General features: G+C 43.2%; 1 protein-coding gene and 1 long non-coding RNA gene across 3 annotated transcripts; both read left to right on the plus strand.

The window, feature by feature from the left end:
* The first annotated feature begins 10739 nt into the window (after nucleotides 1-10739).
* LOC137794807 (uncharacterized) lies at nucleotides 10740-12419 on the plus strand. Its single transcript, XR_011078351.1, has 3 exons — nucleotides 10740-10911; nucleotides 11707-11988; nucleotides 12391-12419. It is a non-coding gene; the product is annotated as an uncharacterized lncRNA (long non-coding RNA).
* A 125-nt stretch (nucleotides 12420-12544) lies between these two features.
* LOC137794946 (uncharacterized) lies at nucleotides 12545-16895 on the plus strand. Of its 2 annotated transcripts, XM_068592110.1 has the most exons (5): nucleotides 12545-12634; nucleotides 12742-12772; nucleotides 14194-14243; nucleotides 14396-14430; nucleotides 16198-16895. In XM_068592110.1, exons 1-5 carry the CDS (start codon nucleotides 12619-12621, stop codon nucleotides 16294-16296), a joined length of 231 nt encoding a protein of 76 aa, XP_068448211.1. In that variant the 5' UTR covers nucleotides 12545-12618; the 3' UTR covers nucleotides 16297-16895. The 2 variants fall into 2 exon arrangements, with proteins under 2 accessions (XP_068448211.1, XP_068448210.1); XM_068592109.1 differs by having other exon boundaries at nucleotides 12545-12772.
* The last annotated feature ends 1790 nt before the right edge of the window (nucleotides 16896-18685 follow it).

Genomic DNA, 18685 nt, shown 5'->3' on the forward strand with positions numbered 1-18685 from the left:
ATGTGGTCCTTTGCAAGTTTGATGTGGTCATTTTTGACACTTTACTAAAAGCACACAATGACCACAACTTATAGTCACATTATAAGGCATTATAACAGTGATTATGTTGTATAATAAAATATTATAATTCATCACAAAATAAACAATGATCCCTGCCAAAAATATATATATTAGTCGGAGACCAGCAATTGTCAAGTATTCTGATACTTAACCTCATATTAATGAGTGCTTATAACTAAAATGACTCACTTTACACCACATAGGTTCATAAACGTGTCCCAGAATGTGGAACCAAAACTACAAATAATGATTCATTTAAGTATTTGACATCCCGTTGTCTCTGTTTTTCATATCAGGAGATATTTCTCACGCTGTCACGTTGTCGCTGTTGTGAAAACATCAACTTGAGCTGCTTTAAATGTTCTTATTATGCAACCAGGCGTTAGTATACGCGACTTCATGATGATCTTTAGTCATTAACTGACACCCGAGTGTTAAAGGTAAATTGCATTGTCACTGCCAGGTGAACCGCCCTCCACCATGCAGAGCTAGAGGCCCGACGCCGGCCCTCCTGCTGGGCGGCAGCACCCCGGCGTCTCCTCCTGGTTTCACACAGACTCCCAGTGTGGGAACAATGCAAAGAGAACAGAGCCGTGAAGAGGAAATATGACGAGTCGGCGTAAACGAACCTTCGTTCCACTTGGTTAGGCGGGGCGAGCGTTCTTTAGGGCTCCGCGGGATGCAACCATCGCCCTCCAAAGCTAACCAGCTGAATGTTTTGTAGAAGAGTTGTGAATGTATAAAACCTGTGGATCACCACCTGGTGGTTTACCATCAGTCACTCTGCTGCAGGGATGCCCGCGGCCAGCTGGATGCATGTAAAGGATGTCAATGCTGGAAATATTCTGCACCAGGACATTTTCATTATTGCAGGAATTTGAGTTGACAGAAATAGCCTGCGCTAAGCTATTACCAAAGCTACAAGCGCGTCCTCTGAAGAGACACGATGCATTTCCCTTCAGCCGCCTCTCTCTCACCTTTCATGGCGAGCACGCCGCCGCAGAAGTCTTTGAAGTCGACCTTCCCGTGAGAGTCGGGCTGCAGACGGCCGGCCAACTGCTTCACCTGAGGAGAAGGTCCAGAGAAAACGTCAAACACTGACGGCTGAGGTTGTTCTGCTCCCCGTCAGCAGGAGGCCGGGCCGAAGCTGCACGTCCATTTGAGACACTTAAAACATTAGAACTTGAGGGATTACTCTGTTGCATGGGAAAAGGGCTTTTGTAGAAAAGTCCTTTCAAAAGCACAGGTTTGATAAACAACGAGCACTGGCTTCATAAGACTAAGTGAGTGTGTTTTTTTTTTTTGCTCTGCCAACTGAAAAAGTGAGCTGTGATAAATATCAATTATCCTGTTATAGGAGAACATTGCTTTCAGAAGGTTATTGAAAATGACTTCTGAGCTTCAGCCACTTTTAGCTGGTATTTACATGTGTTAGCCTGTGTGTGTGACTGTGTGTGTGTGTGTGTGTTGATGCAGGTCTGTGCCTCCCACTGCCACATTAAACCAGCCGTTGGTGGCTGAAGTGTGTGACTCAGCGTCGCAGTGAAGCGGCTGCAGAAGGTTATTCATCACCGACCTTATTCAGTGTATCACTGAGTTGTTCTCTCATGCTGCACCTCTCTCTCTTTTTATTATCAGTGTGACACCCAGAGCACCCAGACCGAGCCTGAGCCCAGCACCCACAGGACACATGACACACATTTCCCATGCAAACCGTCGGCACTTCCTAAAGTTATTGAAAATAAAAAAAATGCCCACAGAAATTCACAAAAAAAATGCTTTTTTGTTGTTGCTATTTATAACGTATGTTTCCATGAACACATGCACAATGAGATACGCCTCCACAAAGTATTCAAAATTAGAATTACTATAAGTGTCTCAATGACATCTGACTTTATCATCTTGAGAAGAAAAAAAAGGTTTGTTTGTTTGTCCCAACAAAGTTGTTTTTACGTTTGGTGTGTTTTTGTTTTACTGACTGAATCTTGTTCTAGTGTTTCATGTTATATCTCAGTTTATTAAAGGATAAAATGATCAGGAAGTGGCCATTGGAAGGTTTCACGTGTCCGACACATCATGGCAGGATTTAGATTTGAAGCTAAGAGATATTTGTTGAGAGAAAAGTAGTTTGTTGTTTTGTTTTGCTTCATTATTATGAATTAAATATCTATATCGTTTCATTTTATTAGTAGTTAATTGGTCTTGGTTACCCATTCGCTTCAGAAATGGTCTGATTATTAATTATATACAGAACTAGTTTGTTAGGCCAGATTTTGTGTTTGTTAGTCTGTTAAGTCTGTAAACTCATATTTAGTCTTTTCGCAGGTCCAGAACTTTGTTGCTAATTTTCGATTTTGACTTTTTGTGGTTAAATGTATTAATTTTCAGGCCCTCACTCACCGCCTCCAAGAGAATAATTCTCTGTAAATAACTTTTGATCTGAACCCAGACTGAAGACATCGAGTTGGTTTCCTAAAAATAATCCAACACACCTCATGTGCAGTATCACACATTAGAACAATTAAAGCAGACCCGAGTACACACACCCTGACTCACAATCCTCCCACATGCACGTCGCTGCTGCCCTTCAGCGCTCTGCACCGCGGCTGAATAATGCATCATTCCCTTCGCGAGCTACCCGCAGCCTTTTCAAAGCGAACGGGTCTAATTTTAGCAGCGGTTTGCGACTGAGACAGAAACGACTTCGGGGTTTTCTCAGGTTAGGAACTAGAACCACGGCGCTGTCGCCTCCGTCGACCTGCGACGCTGCAGTTCACGTCCAAGTCCGTCCAACACGTCATGACCGTACTCTCATGACCTCTGGGAGGTCGCGTGGGCTTTGATTTCGCCCATAAAGGATCATGACATGAGGGCGTGGCGTGCAGGAGGCGTGTTTCTGTGCACACTCGCTGTACTCTGAATACACGTTTGGTCACATGGTCATAAGAACAGACGTTTTTGAGTGTTGATTCTGTATCGTTTGCATTAAAAGGAGTGACACAACGATGGCATTATCCTGCTTATATCACGATGAGCAACCAAGAAACACACTGACAACGCACGGCGCCGGGACCTGCAACATGTTTCGCATGATAATGTGCAGGATCTGTTAAAAATTGCATCTCTTTTATCCCGTGGATCCGTCTCCCAGGTCAGTGGAAGGTTCCCCCCCAGGAGCTCATCAGCGTCTCCTCCATGTTCCTGCCGATGAGCAGCACAACACTGGGGAGCCAATCAACCGCAGCGTTCAATTACCCCGACATGCAGCGGGACGCGGGGGAGTCCACTGTGACACATGCACCATTAAAAACATCCAAATATGCACCAATGATATTCCTCATCCATTGCAAACCAAGCTCTCAAATAAGTTACCAAGCTGTTGTTTTTTTTTTTAGGCGTCTCTTCTATAATGAACTCGCTTCAAGGAGGAAATATCACCCGAGAAGCGCTTTGCCTCTCAGGATTTAACCCAACAAACAAACTTGTTCCGTTTAAACTGAACTTGGTTGACAAGCCCTGGGCAGCTCTTCTTCATCATCCTCTCATGCTGGACTGAGGGCAGCTCTTCTTCTTCATCCTCTCACGCTGGACTGAGGGCAGCTCTTCTTCTTCATCCTCTCACACTGGACTGAGGGCAGCTCTTCTTCTTCATCCTCTCACGCTGGACTGAGGGCAGATCTTCTTCTTCATCCTCTCACGCTGGACTGAGGGCAGCTCTTCTTCTTCATCCTCTCACACTGGACTGAGGGCAGCTCTTCTTCTTCATCCTCTCACGCTGGACTGAGGGCAGCTCTTCTTCTTCATCCTCTCACGCTGGACTGAGGGCAGATCTTCTTCATCATCCTCTCACGCTTGACTGAGGGCAGCTCTTCTTCTTCTTCATCCTCTCACGCTGGACTGAGGGCAGCTCTTCTTCTTCATCCTCTCACGCTGGACTGAGGGCAGCTCTTCTTCTTCATCCTCTCACACTGGACTGAGGGCAGCTCTTCTTCTTCATCCTCTCACGCTGGACTGAGGGCAGCTCTTCTTCTTCATCCTCTCACGCTGGACTGAGGGCAGCTCTTCTTCTTCATCCTCTCACACTGGACTGAGGGCAGCTCTTCTTCTTCATCCTCTCACACTGGACTAAGGGCAGATTTTCATCATCCTCTCACGCTGGACCAAGGGCAGCTCTTCTTCATCCTCTCACGCTGGACTGAGGGCAGATCTTCTTCATCATCCTCTCACGCTTGACTGAGGGCAGCTCTTCTTCTTCATCCTCTCACACTGGACTGAGGGCAGCTCTTCTTCTTCATCCTCTCACACTGGACTGAGGGCAGCTCTTCTTCTTCATCCTCTCACACTGGACTAAGGGCAGATTTTCATCATCCTCTCACGCTGGACCAAGGGCAGCTCTTCTTCATCCTCTCACGCTGGACTGAGGGCAGATCTTCTTCTTCATCCTCTCACACTGGACTGAGGGCAGATCTTCTTCATCCTCTCACGCTGAACTGAGGGCAGCTCTTCATCATCCTCTCACGCTGGACTGAGAGCAGCTCTTCTTCATCATCCTCTCACGCTCATTTAGGGTGTCAAGGAAGGACATGGAAGTACTTTTTTCTTTAAGTAAATACTGCAGCTGCCTTTAGATAGATAGATAGATAGATAGATAGATAGATAGATAGATAGATAGATAGATAGATAGATATCGATTTCATTGGGACAGAATATTTCCTTCTGACTTGGCACCTTAAACTTTGCCAAACTTCACTTAGATCAAAAAGACGGATTTGTCTCTCGCTATAGACGTTCTATGGGCTCACTATCCATCCATTCATCCGTCCATTATCCCAACCGCTTATCCTCTTTAGGGTCGCGGGGCGCTGGAGCCGATCCCATCTGTCAAAGGGTGAGGGCAGCGTTCACCTGGATCCTTCAGTCCATCAGACACAGAGACAACCATTCACACTCACAGTCACACAGACGGGACATGTAGGGTCCAGTTAACCTGAGCTGCATGTCTTCAGACTGTGGGAGGAAGCCGGAGAACCCGGAGAGAACCCACACTGACACGGGGAGAACATGCAGACTCACACAGAAGGACCTGCAGACCGGGATCTGAACCCCAGACCCTCTTGCTGTGAGGCGACAGTGCAGCCGACTCACTATAGCAGTGGTGTTACAGGAGGCCAGCTGGTTACGTCCACCAGACTAAGTGACAGTTACTTTACAACTCACCAAACCACATTATTCGACACACAACTTTCAGATCACAAAGGAAAGCTAAAGAGGCTTCTGACTGTTTTACTGGACTGACACCTGTTCCCACTGTTCCCACTGTTCCCACTGCACTAAAGACAAATAACCATTCAGCTTTGGCTCCAACCTGGAACACTTTCCTCTGAATGTCCCCGCAGGTCCAGTTCAGCTCATCTTTGTGTCAAGAAATAACAAAAATGTCATCACATCACAATGTGAAAGCACGTTTTTATTTTTTTATTTACTTTTTTTCATGGTGAAATTGAGTTTGGTTGCACTTTAATGGCGGAAAGCAGCCTGTAGTTTAAGAAGAAAAGATGATTATAGAAAGTCCGAGCCACTTCTCACCTGTTCTGCTTGTCCAAGCTGAGAACTCAACTGCCGGAAGCGACCAGGGCGGATTAACCTGTCCGAGTCCGAGTCACGCGCGTGGATCACCTCTTCGTTTCCTCGCGCGTGTCAGCAGAAAGTCTTCCTCCATTCCTTTAAAAGCTTCATGTCTTCTTCTTCTTTCGGGGTTCTCTCACCGCGACGAGCTCCTCAACAGCAAACATGATTGTTGTCGGAAAACAAGTTCAGGCTGCGCGCGCGCGCGACACTCAGGAGCTCGTGGATGCTGCTGCCGCTGCTGCGCGCGAGAGGGTGTGTGTGACGCGGGAAGCCCCGCCCCAACCCGGAAGCGAAAAGAAGCACGGCGGCGTTACTGTTACCTGGTGACTAAACTTAAAAAATATACGATATATATATATATATATATATATATATATATATATATATATATATATATATATATATATATATATATATATATATATATAAATACGATATATATATATATAAATATAAATATACAATATATATATAGTATATTTTTTAGACATATTTAATATATAAAAATATACAATGTATATATATATATATATATATATATATATATATATATATATATATATATATATATATATATATATATATATATACACACACACACACAACAAGTCTTATTTATTATAATTTTTATCTTGATTTTAACAGAAACATACGTAAGTCTGGGCAAGCAGAGGTATGAGGACTATTATGCTTATATATATATATATATATATATATATATATATATATATATATATATATATATATACATATATATACGATATATATACATATATATGTATATATATATCGTATATTTTTTAGATATATTTAATATATAAAACACACACACAATAGGCTAAATAATAAGTCTTATTAAACCTCTTTCTTCATTTATTATTATAAGTTCCCGAAAGAGGTATTTGACCTTTTTGCATATGGTAGAACAATAATGTGAAAAACGTGTGTTAACCATAAAGCTTATTTCAGGCCTACAAAAAAATATTAAAAAGGGGGAGGGGCAGTTTTAGGGCTCGTTGAGACATTTCTTGCAAAACCCCAAATTTAAACCTCATGGTGGCACCAGAGGAAAAGTCAGACCCAAACTCCACCACAGTCATTAGGATTTATTTCCCATGACTGTCGTGTTTTATTTAGAAAACGATGCAGCAGTGGAAATTTTAAAGAATAATGTCATGTTCCTCAAAAAAACCACTTCCCTCTTCATATGTATTTCTCTTGTAAAACAGGAGATTTTAAACAGCAATACACGCGTTGCCCTGCAGCTTCATTCCTGAGCATAACTCTGAAATGCAGATGTGATGTTTTTAAAGGTTTTAAATGTTGTTGCACCTGATCAATCTTTATGAGAGGAGGCTCTTAAAGAAAAAGTGCACCCTTAAGGATTCACACTCATAGTTAGATTTACTGGCTCATACTCAATAAAATACTAGTAGAAGCAATCCTATTTTTGATGAAATGATTATAAAATATGACTTGTGGTTTTATTGCTCGCCAGTGAAACGTTCACAGAGTAATTTGATTTAGATACCTTCATCTTCTTTAGGAATATTTACCACCTTGAGCAGAATTTGATTTGTAATGTGCACTTTAACTCTCCTCTAAAGCAAACTCTGCTTCTTAGCAGAAATTCAAGAACGGAGTTGTTGATACGGTTCATAAACATCATGTTCCTTCTATCAGTGAGCTAAGTCTTAGTCTCTGTCATCCAATTTCTCCTTTTTTTTCATCATCTTGCAGGCGTGGGTGGCTGCTTTAGACTTTCCCACATTCAGTCTTCTTCTCTTTGCATGAGAAAGATTCACGTGATGACAACGAACACTTTGATTTGACCAGCGCAGAAACAAAAAACAATGACGGACTCAATAATCAGGATTTATACTTTAATAATCTGCAAGAAGCTACACGACCGTTCAACAGTTTAGGGTCACACAGACACATGTTCAGTTCCTCCTCAGGTTCCCTCATGAACATCCTTCACTTCTAGATCAAGAACAGACTGCAGAGTTTCACATGAACGTTCTCTTCTTCTGGACATTTTGAGAGTTCATGAACCCACAAATGTGAAGCTCCAGATCCTCAACCAGCTCAAAGGAAGAACAGTTTTAGAGCTTCTCTCACCAGCAGAGCTGTTTTCAGCTGTGTGACATCATCACAAGGGTTTTCAAGGGTTTTCTATCCTCCATTAGTCTTCTAAGGCCATGATCAAACACAATGTACCATCAGAACACTGATAGCTGCTGGAAATGGGCCTCTATACACGATGTAGATATTTCATGAAGAACCAGACGTTCACACCTAGAATAGTCTTTCACCACATTAACAATGCACAGAGGGGATTTATGACTCATTTACTGTTATCTTCATTAAAAAACAGTGCTTAAAAGGACTTTGTTACGTTCCACCGCTCTATTGTTATCAAGCACACCTCTCACAGCGGGATGACACCGGATGAATACATCATATCTGCATTTGTGTGCAGATACACAAATATTTTTACACGTGGGCTCCTGACACACACACGGCCTGCTATTTATTCTCATCACGCATCCGACCAGTGGGCTTCCAAAAAAGGAAGTGTGTTTACTGGTTCAACTTCCCCTCAATCGTTCTGTCTTCAAGAGGATGTGATACGTATTAAGAAAACAGAGAGAGAGAGAGAGAGAGAGAGAGAGAGAGAGAGAGAGAGAGAGAGAGAGAGAGAGAGAGAGAGAGAGAGAGAGAGAGAGAGGAGCTCATGCTTGTGCTTTTTTACACTGTTCAGTCTTCTTCTTGTGTCAAAGATGCAGGTTGTTAGTGGTGGACAATCCCTCTGGATATATCTGTTATTCACTTCTCTACAACTTTGGGGTGAGTGTCGTGCCCGCGTCGTTTCTAAACGCACCGTATGTATCGCTGAGCTCTATTGTTTTGTCTCCCAACACTATATTTCCAGGAAAAATATCAATTTAATGATTTTTCGGCGGTCAAAAAACAAGCAAACAACGGCCGAAACTGCCTTTAAATGTGTAATGATCAACACAAACTATGCTTTCTGGAGATTTACCAAACTTTGAAGTTACCGGCAATCTCTCTCTTTTTGTATTTCTTGTTGCGTTGCTATGTTGTCATGAGCTGCAATCACTGGTTCACCACATGCAGCAATCACAGCTGGAGCGTCGCCGTTGCTTCATCTGAAAATGTGTGAAACTCCACTGATTCTTGCCGCTTGTGAAACCTTCCCCTCTCTCTTCTTCCTCCTTTCTAGGACGGCTTTCGGCCTCCACCTCCTCTCCGCCGCCGGCGCCGACCCTTTCCATCTATTCCAGGTCAAAGGGCTCCGCGGTTCTGGTTTGCCGGACCCCAGAGGGCCACCGAGGGGATAAGTTCATGTTGTTCCGAGTGACAGAGCAGGTAAATGTTTTGTTGAGGACGTGCGAACGTCATTTCTGTGACTCGTCCTGCGGCTTTACTCTTCTCTCTCTGTGCCCATTGCTTCATGGAGATGGACTCTCACGAGCTGCCGTCCGGCGCTGAGGAGGTTCACTTCACTGTGACGGTGAAGGAGGAGGATCCAGTCCAACTCTTCTGCTGTCTGTACAAGGACCAGGGCGGTCCGTTCAGCGTGTTCAGTCCCTATCTGCTGCTGGAGCCACAAACAGGTGCGTTAAGGAATGCATAGCGTTCAGTTAAATCTGGCCTGTGACGGATTCACAATCAGATTTGACGCGGTAGTTCCTTGATGGATGCAGACTCTGGTCTCGTGCTCGTGGCTCTGGCTGCTCTATACTTTTCATTCGACGTGGAACAACAGAGTCGGAGCCGCTTCGTTCAGTCTGCACCCACAAGTGATTCGACATGTGGTAAAAACATAACAAACACTCCCTTCCGCTGCTGCATGCAGGTGCTGTCTTATTGTCCTCTGCTCTGTGGGTGTGTGCAGGGGTAGTTACATCCTGCCCTTCATATAGAAACCACACACCTACAAGCACAGACACACACACACTGATTCATCAAACACAACGGGTGCTGGCCTCCAGCGTTGTCGGTTACAGAGGGGAGTGCGGCTGTGGCAACTGTGGCAAACCGAAGGTTGTTCGGCTTCTTTTGTCACATGCTTCACATGACTGATGTGCCAAAAGTAATGGGGACGCACAACTGTAGAGATAGGCCCAATCCGGACTCACAGACTTTGAGGCGCTCCCGCCAAGTCCAAAAGGGTTTAGGGGTGTCCCAGTGTTACATGGTGGAGTGCCTGAGGGCTCTGTGGCAGACATTTTGAGCCCTTTATGAACCCTTTCCATAAGCTAACATTAGATGCTGACTTTGCCTAAGGGAATTACCCACAATGCATTGCCACGTGAGGTTAAACACGCAGTTCCCACTGGAAGAACGGAGACGTAAAACAAAAAAAGGGTAAAGAAAGAGGCACGTGGGCATTTAGCTGATAAAATACCTTTATGGAACATAAAAACATGAATTAGAGGAATGCAAACAGAATATACATATTTTTCTGTACATTTATCATACATTTTATTTTGACAAAAACGAGTGAATAAATAATATAAAATGACTTCTCATCTTATGAGGAAGACGTTTGAACCTTTGAATAAACAGAATAAAATAAAATGTATAATTGTACACAACATTTTTAATGTAGTCACACGATGTTGCAGTAAAGTGCTGTCATTCATATTCACACCATCAAGCCCTCACAGACTCTCACCCTCAACCAGTTAGCAGCTGACGTCAGTGAGTCCCTGAGGGTTCAGGGCTTGAGGGTTTAGAGTGGAGATTGGTATTGGTCCATACTTGTTTCATTATCCTCTTCTTCTCTGCACCTTTTCCCAGACGCCGCCCCCACTGGCCCCGCCCCCGTCCCCTCGGTCCCTCCCCCCGTCCTGTCGGTGAACCCGTCCACCGGTCTGGTGAAACGCGGGGACGTGCTGTCCTTCAGATGCTCCGCCCCCCTGCCGTCCCAGTCTCAGTCCCGGCCGAGCAGCCGCAACAAACCGGTGAGCTTCCTCCTGCTGAGGGGCGCCCAGCCGGCGGGGACGGCGGCTCCAGGCCCCGTCCGGCCTCGGGCCAGCCGGGTCTCGAACCCTGAACCCCAGCCGGGGGTCTTCAGCGTGGGGCCGGTGAGGGGAGGAGAGGAGGGAGAGTACACGTGCATTTACCAGATCACCAAGAGAAAGGCGCTGGTTAACTCGACTGTCAGCAACGTGGTTCACATCTCGATTATAGGTGAGGATGTCCCACGGGACTGTTTGCTCCCAGGGGCCTCGAACGCTGCATTCCTGTTGCTAAGAACTAATATGTATGAACCTGCTTTACCTTAAGTGGGTTTTTCTTTTCAATAATTTGCTCCATCAATTTGGATTTTTTACAATATTTCTGTGATTATACGGTTCTGGGATCTGACACACCTTTAACATAGTTTTACATTTAGGAATAACATTATAACTTCCACTTTGATGCCTTCAAATGTCATTTGAATGAATGACTCTATGATTGGGATAACATCTACAATGTTGAATTTAATGGCAAATATCACAGTGTTCAAACTATTGGAAAAATGTTGTCAGGCCTTCAGCTAATAATAATTTTTTATTATGAATATTTGTTTTATAAATGAATTCCTAAATTGGTACGTTTTTACAATTTCTGGACATATTTAAATAGATTCCCCCTAAATATTTATCTTATATAAGACAAAGGAAACCAGCAAATATTTCCATTAGAGAAGCTGGAAATAGTGTATATTTTGCTTTCATCTCTCTCTCTCTCTCTCTCTCTCTCTCTCTCTCTCTCTCTCTCTCTCTCTCTCTCTCTCTCTCTATATATATATATATATATATATATATATATATATATATATATCATTATTATTTAAATATATATATGTACATATATATATATATATATATATAAATAATAATAATTATATATATGTATATAAATCTAATTATTATTCTATATATATATATATATATATATATATATATATATATATATTCTGGCCAATTCTTTTCATTTCAGACGCGTTGCCGGTTCCCATCCTTGTCCTCCAGCAGCAGACGGACGTGTTGCATTTGCTCTGCGGCGGCTCGCCCGCTTACCCCGCGGCTGTGTTTTCCCTCTACCTGGCTGAGAGTGAACTTCCTGTCGCCACTCAACACGCCAACATGATCAGCCACCAGGTCGCCTTCCCAGTGCCCGTCCAGGACGCCCCAGTGGCCTCGTACCAGTGCCAGTACCACGTGCTCCTGGGAGGCACATGGAGCGCGTCTGAGCGCAGCCTCCCATTGGCTGTCACCAGAGGTGCAGATTCACAGCTGTACTGTATGTGTGTGTGTGCGTGTGTGTATGTGTGTGTGTGCGTGCGTTTCTATATCCCTCTGGGGACCCACATCTGAAAAATCACTCACCCTGTGGGGACTGATTTTCCCCGTGGGGACCGACCCCCCGTCCCCACAGGCACGAGCATTGAAATCAATAGAAAACAGCCTGCTGATATGCATGGTGCTTTTATTTTGAAAAAAACTTGGACCCCCGGGGATCGATTTTCACTACTTTGTGTGTGACCTAGTGGTCATAGGGGGTATTGCGGTGTGTGTCGTTGAACCCGTGGGGACCGTTTCCTGACAAAGTGTGTGTGTGTGTGTAGTTTTATTAGAGCACAACCTGACATAATATGTGACCGTTTGCTTCTTTTGTTTGCAGGAATTCCTCCTCCATCGTCAGCAGGTAGAACTACAACAACATGTCATTGTTTCATATGTGAATGAATCCATGATGAATTGTGAGAGGCAGGAAGTAAAAGAACAGAAAAAGACTCAGACTCATGCCGGTGTGACGTCGGCAGGTTTGTCCGGTGTGGACTGGCCTCTCGTCCTGGGCTCTTCCTCCGCCGTGCTGTTGTTCCTCTGTTCAGTTGTCCTCGTGGTCGTGATGGCACACAGGAAAGGTCGGCGTCACATGGAGCTCTGCTTTCTCACATGACACATTTCAGGATCGTCTTCCTCTGTGAAACTCATTATTCTCTTCTCTTCTCTTTTTCGCTCTTCTCGAAAGTAAAAGCAGCCGCCGAGGAAAAGAAGAAAAGGTATTGTCTTTACGGTCCTCATTAGCCTGAAGCAGTGATTCTCAACTGGTGGGTCGTGACCCAGAAGTGGGTCGCGGGGTCCATGCCTGAGCAAAAAAATTTAAGAAAAAAGCTTTTATTTTGAAGGGGATTTTTGCGTTGTATTGCTTTTTTGTTAAGATGCACTTTTTAAATTATAAACGACTATAAAAAGGGAATTAGTTTGTTTTTCTTGTGGGCACACTGTACTGTACATACTGTCAGGTTCAAACTTCACCATCTTTTCATGAAATCACTTTGAGAAGTTCAGAATGTTCCTTCGATTTGGGTCATTCAGGGCTGATGGTGGGTCCATGACCCCTGTGTTTATCTCTCCACGGTCATGTTGTCTTCCTGAAGTTATCATAAACAAATGTGAGTTACCGTCAGCACTGTGACCGCCATGACACATCAACAACAGCTAGAGGCGGCGTCGACTGCAAATATTTCCTTAAATTTGGCAACATAACAAACGGTTAAAAGCAAGAATATCACTATGCCGTACAGTTATAAATTGAGAGGATTTGTCCAAATATGACTACAAATAAAGGCTCCCACAGGTTCATAATGAAGGCCTGAGCTTCCACACAACCATCTGCTTCCCTTTTTTTGTTGAAGAGTATTTCTCAATGGTTCTTTGTGAGACTCAGGATTACATTTTCACCCACAAGAAGGCATGTTGAAGGCATGTTAAAAGGGAACAGCTTTTTGGTGAGCAGTTCACAGATTGTTCTAGGTGTATCCCCTTTACACGGGGCGCTAGAACCCATTACTAGTCCACCTGGAACCGAACAGGGTTCTCCTATGAGGACGAGCTGAAACCCCCTACATGCAATGCTGAAAAAAAGTTTAGACAAGTTTAAATGGTTTAATGTCTTGGGAACGAAAGAATGCCACATCTTTATCTTTATTATTAGCATGCCGCAATGTTGTAAAGCACGCATACAAACACGTGGAGATATGGAGAAGCATTTTGAGTTGCAGAAATTGAATTTTGGCAAAATGGACTATCCTGCCACATCATTTTAATCACTTTGATTTCATTGGTGTCTATGAAATCCAGTCCTCCTCATCCTTTCGTTCCCAAGACATTAAACTATCCATATCAGTATAGATATCCAACATTTTCTTTCTCACATTGAGCTCTGATGTGTTTTCAAAGTGTTCCTTTCATTTTTGGAGCAGTGTAGTTCTAGTAAGCTGCATTTTTAAGAGTGTAAACGGTTTAGAAATGTAAAATAGCCAGTGGAGAAAAGTCCTGTTGATCCCTCTCAATTCAGTGAGAACAATCCTTTCACCGGTTTGCCTTCATGCAGCTCCGGTTTCATATAACTGGAACAGAAAAGGCATCATTGTGTTGCAGGGTTGTGGTATAACATGTTGCTGTGTTGGACTGTTTTCAGGCAGGAAGCACAGTTCTGGACTCAGGTTCACGCTAAGGACCATGTCGTCGGTGAGCTTTAAGATCGTGCTCATAATCTGCTCATCCGTTCACTTCCCTTCAATTTCTTTGGGACGACGTTTTTAGTTCTGCAGTAAGTTGCATGAAAGTAAAGAGATAAACTAATAAAACAGTGCTGGTTGTTTTTCCTCTCTGTTTTGCAGACCTGACACTCAGACACACCAGCTTCACCTCTCAGGTAAGTGATTCAACAATACCTGAATCTTCATTTGCAAGTAAAACAATTCGTTTTTTCATCAACTATGATGAAGCAACAGCTTCCTTCTTTTGCTCCCACGAAAGAACCAAAACCACCACCATGTGTCAGCCTCCTCTCTCAGTACTTCCTGACTTCCCAAAAGGTTGCTACTGAAGATGTGGATCTAAAACAGCTGGACGCAGCAGTTCTTGGCAAACAGTATTCAAATGAAAGTAAATAGTACATTTTTTGGGGACAATTTTCAGCAGTAGATTAATACTCATTTGGTGTTTTGAGTATCAGGACAGTGTTTAGATGCACAGCACTTGTTGAAGGGGAAGAATTCATTAATGGTTTTGGTTTTTTCGTGGGATTTGTTGACATTAAGAAAAACAGAATATGTCCAGACTTATCCTGGTGAGCCTGTTTGATTTTGCCACAGAAACATTGCAGATCATCTGCATTTCGTCTTTCTTTTCTTTTGGTATTTCTGTTTCCTCTCCAGTCTGTTTCTCTTGTAGATTCCTTTTGACAAACAACTGTAAATTTCCAAGATCCCTTTGCTGTAAACAAGACATTCACACACACACACACACACACACACACACACACACACACACACACACACACACACACACACATATGCACACGCTGCCCATCACCACTGTCAACCCTCACATATTCCTCGTTAGCGCAGTGTTCGGGTCCGCCTCTCATTAGTTGTAATCGCGTTCATTAATTAGCTGGATGAAGGGATCTTATTACAGTGAAGACTCTCCAGGCTCTGGCTTCCTGTCTGTGCGCTCTGCTACCGAGCAGCTATCTGATGGGAAGACTAACCCTGCCGTCAGGAAGCAGCTGAACTGCATGTCTGACTGGATGTGTGTGTGTCCTTGTCTCAGTGGTGTAGACCGTCCTCGACCTTGGACTTGAATAGCAGTCATTAGGTAATCACAGTTTTTATTAGGGGCTTACACAATGTCACAGAAAAGAGAAACGTCGTTTTTGCAAGTTATACAATTACAATTGACATCTTTTCACAGACCTTGTACATATACATACAGTCATTTATAATAAACGTACGCTTAAAGATTGTTTTTGGGGCTTGTTCTGCCTTTATTTGATAGACATAGTGGAGACATGCAATGCTGCAAAAGAGAGGTATCAGGAAATGCAGGAAATTGTTTCACCAGCTGGGATTCAATCCAGGTACTCGATGCTCAGAGCATTCATACCCATGCAGTATATATATATATATATATATATATATATATATATATATATATATATATATATATATATATATATATATATATATATATATATATTCTAAACGCTCAGCTATAGGTCACGCTGATGTGTCCTTTTGAGTGGAGAAAACATGACGCGGTGCCTATTTGGATCCCCTTAAGGTCCATAAAACATGATGCAGTGACCTCTCTGGTGTCTTTCCAGTAGAGAAAACCAGACGCAGTGGATGTCCTTAATGGAGAGAACGTGACGCAGTGCCACATGTAGGCTGCCCTGTGTCTTATAAAAGGCTTTGGTGCACAGCCGCATGCAGCTGGTGCTCTTTTTAGCATTTTTTTGTGATGATGTGACAGTGAAAGTCATGTTATATGAAATACCTGAGACAATGTGCTGCTTTTAGACACCCGGACACAGATAAACCTGTTTGAAAGTAAAAGCACTGGTACGGTCCGAAGTGTGCCACAGGAAATGACATCACGGTGATATTTTGTGTGCTTGTTCATGTTTTCTGTGCAGGAATGGGCCGGTCCGGACACGCCGACGGACACAGCCTCCAGATCTCCACTGTGGAACTCACACTCCACGTTCACGACCCCGGTCCATCCGATGCATTAGGGACGTTTGTTTTCTTTACGTCGCCCCGCGTGCGCTTGTACTTTGAGTTTTATCAACGTAGCATCAGTCGGAGCTGCGCAGCAGGACAGGAAGGGCTGTTTCCTCACTTCCTGTTTCATGTGTGGCGGTAAAATTATACAATTTGACAGGATGTTTCTTTGATCTTTCATGTTACTGAGCCAGTGAATATAAATACAGATCTTTATTATTAATATTATTATAATAAATAAGTTTGTGTCTGTTTTGTGAATAATTTAGCTTCAGTTTTCCCTCAAAGTTGATACGAAAAAGCTGATGACAAAAACTATTTCACCTACTGTTCCTTTCAGTAGTTTCCTGTTGTATTACATTATCTTTTATGAATTAAGACCCGACGTCCTTCAACTTACTTACAGTTACCAAGTGGATTGCATCAATCTGTATTTTCTTCCTGGTTTGACTAACAATGCAATTTATTCTTTTGTCGTGCTGTTTGCAGATGTGCAATACATCCCAGCTCCATGATGTATAATCAAAGTGTGCACACATTCTAATTAATATGGAGCATTGCACTTCTCTTTGTTGGCAGTTACATCGTAATATAGATAATAAAGTTGATCTTTGTTGCCCGTACTGGATCACAAGCAGAGATTTCATTGAAAAAGGAAAGAGAAAATATACAAATGAATGAATACATAAATGTTATACGGTATGACACACATTCAGTTCACATATAAACCTGCACACATTACATTTTCAGAGGTGATTTAAAGGGCCAGACCGCTTGAGGCCCTCAGACACACACTGTGTGTTGTGTGTGGTGAGGAAAAGACTAACACTGCTGTAGTTTTGCTAAATGTTCTGCAGAGGGCACCGTTTAGACATATTGTTGAATGTCAGAATCACACCTACAGCAACACAAATAATGTCATTTACCTCATTGATCTACATTAAATGATATAAAAGGCCCTTTGATCAGTGGACCAGGTCGACTCAGACGTGAAGCCGAGCTGCTGCGACGCAACAGCCGCTCAAATGTGCTGCAGCTCACTTTCTAACATGGGACAATCCAACCCCAGAGGACATTTAGCCCTCATATCTGCAGTTCATGAGTTTGTTTTTATTCCTACATGGAAAGAGAATGTGCCGAGTCTTCAAAAGGACTCAGGAGGGACGGACGCCTCCCACCTGTTTGTGTGTCTTTATGGTGGACAATAACTCAGCCGAGCAGGACGGTCACAGCGAAGCTGCAGAAAGACAACGCTGTATGAGAACTGACTTTCATTACATCTCACCGGCCTCTGCAGAGGCACAGGGCGGCCTGCCAGTAGCAGGAATGTATATACAGGGTTTAGGGATTGAAGAATTGCAAAGTCTGCTTCTGTGCTGCGCGGCCGAGATACTCAGCTTCCATATCCTTTGAATAAAGGAGAATAATCATGATAAGAGGCTCCGGCTCCATGATGGATTTCAGTTGCACCCTGGCTGCTGCATGCGTGACACACGGGAACGAACGAGCCAGCTCGGTATTAATTGACATCGGCGATCTTGAAACTCACAATAACTTCCCTTTTAATGCCGCCGCATGCTGCGTCTCCATGTGACAGCTGGAGGAGTGTGTGTGTGTGTGTGTGTGTGTGTGTGTGCAGAGGCTGAACATGGAGGAGTGTGTGTGCAGGGTGTGTGTCTCTTTGTCAGTGTTTCTGTTTTCATATTTCATTTTTTAATAGCGAAAGCAAACTTGAGCTGTTGAGTTTAATGTGATTAGTACACAGCATGACGACCGAGCTTTTTTAACCATGCTCTCTTCACAAACTGACTCCTGAGGATAATGTGAAGGTTATCAGTGATGAATACTGCAAATGACTCCGTCTTAAGAAGACAAACGTATCTGTTATGGAGGTCATTTCTCCTATTATCAGAGTTTAAGTGAATTACTTACACATTTTTCTGTTTAAACCTTTCTTCAATGATGTTTTTTGTTTAAATCATTTGAATATTCTTCCTCTATACCACCATGAATCTGAGTTTAGAGGCACGGAGCAACACACCACACTGTAAAAAACATGCAGACAACTGGACCTGTCAATCACAAGGAAACCCTGTTTCATGGTATATTTGACTCTAAATGGATCCATAATTTACTAAATTAAAATCATGTTGTATGAAAGGACATGAAACTCTAGCGATTGAGACTATAAACTCATTTGTACTATGTTTACTGAGGTAATAAATCAAGAGAGAAGTAGAGTCCTTTTCTCATAGATTTCTATACAATCTGACTTCTTTTAGCGACCAGAGGAGTCGCCCCCTGTGGGCCGTTAGAGAGAATGCAGGTTGATGACGTCCTGGCATTTAGCTTCACCTGCAGCCATCTTTAAAACATCAGGTTATTTCAGCATCCATGTCT

This window comes from Clinocottus analis, unplaced genomic scaffold (genome assembly GCF_023055335.1).
Source record: "Clinocottus analis isolate CAN_PGR_092001 unplaced genomic scaffold, fCliAna1.0.p SCAF_26, whole genome shotgun sequence".
Taxonomy (NCBI): Eukaryota; Metazoa; Chordata; class Actinopteri; order Perciformes; family Cottidae; genus Clinocottus; species Clinocottus analis.

Coding starts and splice junctions, on each gene's coding strand:
- LOC137794946 (XM_068592109.1), top strand. CDS start 12,666: ATGACACATTTCAGGATCGTCTTCCTCTGTGAAACTCATTATTCTCTT. Junction 14,244..14,395: donor CGCTAAGGACCATGTCGTCG/GTGAGCTTTAAG, acceptor TCTGTTTTGCAG/ACCTGACACTCAGACACACC. Junction 14,431..16,197: donor ACACCAGCTTCACCTCTCAG/GTAAGTGATTCA, acceptor TTTTCTGTGCAG/GAATGGGCCGGTCCGGACAC.